Raw genomic sequence first — 6,000 nt, forward strand, 5'->3', positions numbered from 1 at the left:
AGCGTGAGTACAAGAGCATGATTGGCTCCCTCCTGTACCTAATGGTGATGAGACCTGATATCCATTTCACCTTTTGCTTGTGTGCCCGCTTCCAAACTTTACCAAGGATGTCTCACTGCCAAGTGGTGAAGCGCATACTCAGGTACCTCAAGCACACCATTGAGTATGGTTTTTGATTCTATGTATCTTCTTTGCTTTCTCTTTGAGTTTTTTCAGATGCGAATTTTACTGGTGGTAGAATTGACAAGAAGAGTATCTCGGGTACTTGTCATTTCTTGGGTACCTCTATTATTTGTTGATCTTCTCGTAAATAGTCTAGTTTTGGCAGTCAACTGCTGAAGCTAAATATATTGATGCTGGTAGCTGTTGTTCTTAGATTTTGTGGATGGTTGCTACCTTGAGGGATTTTGGATTAGATTTCAAGAGTGTGTCACTTTTGTGTGACAACACCAGTGTCATCAGCTTAGCCAATAACACAGTTCAACACTCCAGAAACAAACACATAGATATGATATTCTACTTCTTGAGAGACCATAACGAGAAGGGAGACATTGACTTGAGATACATTGATACCCAACACTAGCTTGTCGACATTTTCATCAAGCCTCTAGATGCAACAAGATTTGTTTATTTGATGGGAGAGCTTGGAGTGTGTCATCTCTATGGTATTATGTGAGGGGAGTTTCAATTGTATATACTCTATATTTCTTTTGTTGTATTTGTATTACATATCATCTTGTAAGATAATCATAGTAGTTGAGTTTTGACTTGTATGTCTTTAGCATTTTCTGTTGCTAGATTTGGATTTGGACTAAGTTGAGTAGTTGTGTGGAGCAAGCTTTTAATCTTAGGCTCATCTTGATGCTTTGATATGAAACATTTCAAGCAAGCTAGCTTTCCTAAAGATGAAATTTGATAATTTTATGAATCATATAGACTATGAAATGCTACATTCTTGATCACCATGTTCGTAATTGCTTTGACTTAGTTAATGCTTGTGTTAAGACTAGTTTGATGAATATCTTGTTTTAAGCTTCTTAGTTCAAGATAGTGGATCAGGGAATATTATACTATGTTTTCTGTCTTTGTTAAATATTTAGCTCATGATAGAACCATGGGGAACATGTGTTCCTTGTGTCGCAAAGACACTACTTGACTTGATGATGTGAAAACTTGATTATTTGTGCGAATTTAAATAATACTAAAAAATCAAGTTTCTTGTGCTAAAATATAATCCAATTTGGTTTTCTTGAAGCCTCGAGGTATTTACCATACTCAGTCACGCGATACTTCGTTAGGCTAAGAGGCAACTTGAGGATAAAAAAGAAAAACAAAGAAATGTACCTCAATATTACATCTTTTAATCACTTGATCTAACTAAGTCTTGATTTCATATGTAAACGTTTGCAAAGGTTATTATCATGAATGCTTGTTTTCCTAGTTTGAGATTGAATTTAGCTAATTCTTAATATTGTATTGCCTCGGTACGAGTGGATGCTTATGTGGTGGTCACTTTTAACATGATTCGACTATGTGAACTTAAATGCGCCAATAGTTCTCCAGTCTAGCTTGTATAGCTTTTTGTTCTTGTGATAATGCATCTTTTTTGAGCCTTTGTGTGCCTGTGAGCTTCACATTCTACTGTCCATATCTTATTGTGTTTCTAGCATTTGCAAATGCTTTGTGCTATACATGTGAAAGCTCATTAGGATTGCATGCTCATGCTTTGTATAGTGTTTTGTCCTTAATATTTGCATTATCAAAGGGGGAGAAAAATATGCATTAAGCCACAAAAGAAGAATCTTGTATGATGGAAGGGGAAACAATATGTGAAAAATATGCAATCATTAAAGGGAGCATTTGATTTTGAGTTTTTGATCTTTTATTGCTCTTTTGAGGTTTTGGCTTAGCTTTGCCTCTCTTCGGTCTTATGTAATATTTCTTATGCCAAGTGACATGTTTTTACTCTTTCTTGAATTTTTGATCACTTGGATGAGCCTATCTTTTTTTATTTCTTCAAACCAAAATCTTTGTGCTTTGAGGGTTGTCAATGCACTCATCAAGAGGAAGATTGAGAAACCAAGTTGAAATGTGTCTTGGTTTACGTGTGATGAGTGATTGACAAGATTTGCGATTTGATTTGTCGTGTTTCAGATTACTTGAGCTTGGTTCGCTTGAAGTTTAGTTCTGTCCAGTATCAAAAAATTTAGTCCAGAATCCGGAACATCCGGCCTAATCAAAATCTGAAACTTTCGGTTCCAATCTGAAACTTTTGGGTGAACCAGAATCCGAAACTTCTGGGTTTAATTTGTAACTTCCGGATTGATGCAAAAACCAGATAGAGAGGGGTCACCTGGAGGTCCATCCGAATTGATGTGAAAAGCAGACAAAGAGGGGTCACCCGGAGGTCCATCTGGAAGTTCCGGGTTCCACGATTTTCAGGGGTTCTGTTTTAATTTGGAATGCACTTTGAACCAATTTGGGGTTTCATTTGAGCTTTTTGATTATGGACTAACTGCAGTTGGAATAGGAGATATGTGTTTCCTTGTCTCATGATGCACAGGTGATGAATGCAACTTGACGGTCGACGGCAGGATGATCGGGGCCAAGCGGGGTGCTTGGTGCCGGACGATCAAGGAAGTCAAGCGGAGTTAAGGATGATTCTAGCTGTACACATGGAGGTCAAGCGAAGCATGTAATATGGATGGAGATGACGTGTTGACAAAGTCAAGCGAAGGGGATACCGATTCAAGCGACAAGATGCCCCGAGGGGTCGGGAGCGGGAGAGACTTATTGGTGGTCAAGATTGTAAGATGGAGTACATGTGTCGATATCGAGATCCTTGCTTGAGGTCAAGCAAGTGACAGTGAGTCACGCCTTGAGAAGCGTGCATGGGGTTTCACAGTTTTGGCCTTAAAACCATGGGAAGGATGGAAGTGCACGTGGCATCATCGCGATTGTGTCGAGGCGAAGCTAAGTCATGAAGACGCCACATTCGTTCGATGGATGGAGGAGAAAATATAGACTAAAATGCTCTCGGTGTAGGTAAAAGTGTACTACAAGAGAGAGGTATTTTGAGAACAAGTTAGAAAACTTAGGGTCAAGGAACCTAAGCTATAAATAGAGGGGTAGTGCTATGTGAGAGAGGTGAACCAGCTACTTAAGCCTCTTGAGCCATTCATATGAGAGTTTTGTGCTAGAGTTTTAAAAAAGAAGAAGATTAGTGCTTAGTCTATGTATTAGATTAGAGTTTTGTAAGAGAAAATCTTTGTAATTCGTCTAAAATAGGTTTAACCTCTGCAAGCAATGAAATTTATGTTTACTCTTGTGCCTGAATTCACCTCTTTCTAGTTTTTCTCTATTGGTTCTCTTGTGAGTTTGCAAGTTTTTCATCATTCGGTTGCAATGTTCGTTTTTATGCTTAAGCTAAAATTTCCCACCTTGTTAGAGTGATTCTTCTCATTGCTAGAGGTATAAAATTTTCGTATAAACGTATACAATTGGATATTGAATTCCCTTTCATCTTATCTATCAACTTGGAGACTATCTTCACTTGGTGTTCATCCTTTTAATATTTAGGTGTTTTTTCTCAAGATCCAAGCTTTGTGTGGGGATGAGTCATGGATTGATATGCTGCGGAATCTAAAGTTTGATTCTAATCATGAGATCCACTATTCATTGGATTTTCTGTTGAACTTGAAACTTCTGGTTCAATTCGGAACTTCTGATAGGTCGGAACTTCCAGATTCAACTCGAAACTTTCGGATTCTTCTGTTTCCATTATGATTTTTGTGTCTTTCGTTGTATTTTGTTATGATCCATTTTTGAGGTATATTAGGTAATAAAATAGAAGAAAACTATCCGTTGCAAAAAAATTGAGACGACTATTCGCCTCCTCTTTAGTCGCTGTTCTTGTTTCTACATCTGTGTAACCTCTAAAGTCGGTAGGAGTTCACGAAAGGGACCAACTAACCGTCCATGTCTAAATTAAGCTGAGTGCCGAATTAATTAAGCAAACCTGCAGGATTAATTAGACCGAAAGCACATGGCTATCCATGCTAATTAACGCTAGAATTAAGAGGCACGGCTGTCCAACAAACCAACCGGTGCAAGTCGATCTCATCATCGCCGTCATCAGCAGCAGCCCATGCAGGTCGACAGAACGCACCATCGTGCCATCACCTTGCACCCCACCATCCCTACACCCGTATCCCGCCATATCTAGCTGCTTTCTCCAGGACCAGCTAAATATTCCCTACACGCCCAGTTCCGGGCCGGCCGGCAACTCTGCTCATCATCTAGCTAGCTAACGACTCGACTAATCAGTACTCGATCGGCCAAGCACAGAGAGAAGATTAACAAGGACGAAACAGTTTGCTCGAATAAATGCGCAGACTGTTGGCTAGCTTTGACACGTACGGCGTACACATAGCTAGCTCGATCGATCGTCATGACTGCTGCGGCCGGACGGCGATTGGGCGATGGCAGACGGTGCCGTCGCCGGCCGTAGTGATGGAGGCAGCGCGGCGGTCGGAGGCGGCAGTGGAGTTGGTTTGGGAGACGCGCTCGCAGGAGGGGCACATGGTGAGGGTGATGGGCAGGGACGTGTGCGCGTAGAGGTGCGGCGAGAGGAGCTTGAGCGCGCGTAGCTCCTGCACCTCCCTCTGTAGCCGCCGGTTCTCCTCGGTCAGCGTATCGCAGCAGCGCTTCAGGAACTCGCAGTCCACCTCCGTCTGCTTCAGCTTCGTCCTGGAAGGCACGAAAAGTGACGATTTGTAGCACCGATTCAATTCACCGTCGATGATCGCATGGATCGATCGAGTCAAATGTTGTGCTTAGAAAATTGTGCGCGATGTATTGCATTGCATGTGCCATCGTACCTAGCACGCCTGTTCTGGAACCACACCTCGACCTGCCGGGGCCGCAGGCAGAGCTGCTGCGCCAACGCTGCCTTCTGCCTCTGCACACCGTTAAATTACACGCAGGGTTTAGAGAAACGGCAAGCGCAACACGAACACTGCATGCAGTGCATGATCGAGTCTGGGAATGAATAAGCAACAAGGGATGATAAATTACAGGGTTGAGAGTGGGGTGCTCCCGGAAGCTGTCCTCGAGCACGGCCGACTGGTCCTTGGACAGCCGAAGCTTCTTCCGTGAGCCGTCGATGCTGCAGCCGCGGTCCTCCTCGTCGCTGCCACCACGCAGGCCCTCCTCGGCCGCGACCTCGCTCCGCTTTGCGGGGAGCAGTGGCATCTCCAGGAATCTCTTCACTGATCCAGAGTACCATGCATATACATGGTGCTACTAATTAACAGGAGCTGAACTGAAGTAGCTGGAATACTAGCCGCCAGTAGTAACTTGCATTTACCTGGAGGGTGGAGCAGCATGGCGACATGGCGAGTGCGAGGAGCAAGAGACGAGCTCAGACTGAGGCTGAGCCCTAGGTCCTCGGTCCTCTCCATCATCTCTTCCTCTTCCTCTGATCTTTCCTTCGATCTCCCCTCTTTCTAGCTCTATCTTTGTGTGAGCGTTGTGTGTATAGAGACGATGGAACTGGAGTTGGAAGTGATAAAGAAGTGGAGGAGAGTGAGGTTTTAAAGGGAGGGCCGGGATGTGGAATGTTGGATCTCACTTCACTTAGTTTCTGGGACAGCAATGATTAACCTGTGGGGTGGGCTCCTTAATTGGTGCAATCATAACTTCCCCACCTCCTTGGCTCCTCCACCTAAAGGCTCAAAATTGCTAGCTTAGCTAACTTCAGCTATTATCCACCCAAAATAGGAATTCTTTTCTTTTAGACAAAAAGGAGAGCATTTCCCTTTGGCGAGCGTTTTGTAATCTGACCACCGAATGAAGTATCCAGCAAACTAATGCCTTCTGATTTATGGCTCGTGAGCATACTACATGCCTAGCTCCGTGCTGCAAAATAAGTAATTATATGTCCCGTATAAAATATGTCTTGTAAAGTTTCCAATTCTGGACCACTTATAAATATACTTC

The 6,000-nt window shown here is 42.9% G+C and overlaps 1 protein-coding gene across 2 annotated transcripts; it reads right to left on the reverse strand.

Annotated features, from left to right (window-relative positions):
• Positions 1 to 3,977: 3,977 nt before the first annotated feature.
• Positions 3,978 to 5,660, reverse strand: LOC133923609 (homeobox-leucine zipper protein HOX17-like). 2 transcript variants are annotated; one of them, XM_062368889.1, is made up of 4 exons: positions 5,369 to 5,660; positions 5,077 to 5,265; positions 4,881 to 4,960; positions 3,978 to 4,749 (listed from the first exon to the last, which is right to left on the reverse strand). In XM_062368889.1, the coding sequence occupies exons 1-4, from the start codon at positions 5,393 to 5,395 to the stop codon at positions 4,449 to 4,451; spliced, it is 597 nt and encodes a 198-aa protein (XP_062224873.1). In that variant the 5' UTR covers positions 5,396 to 5,660; the 3' UTR covers positions 3,978 to 4,448. The 2 variants fall into 2 exon arrangements, with proteins under 2 accessions (XP_062224873.1, XP_062224872.1); XM_062368888.1 differs by having other exon boundaries at positions 3,984 to 4,749; positions 5,077 to 5,270; positions 5,369 to 5,656.
• Positions 5,661 to 6,000: the final 340 nt, after the last annotated feature.

This window comes from Phragmites australis, chromosome 7, assembly GCF_958298935.1.
Source record: "Phragmites australis chromosome 7, lpPhrAust1.1, whole genome shotgun sequence".
Taxonomy (NCBI): Eukaryota; Viridiplantae; Streptophyta; class Magnoliopsida; order Poales; family Poaceae; genus Phragmites; species Phragmites australis.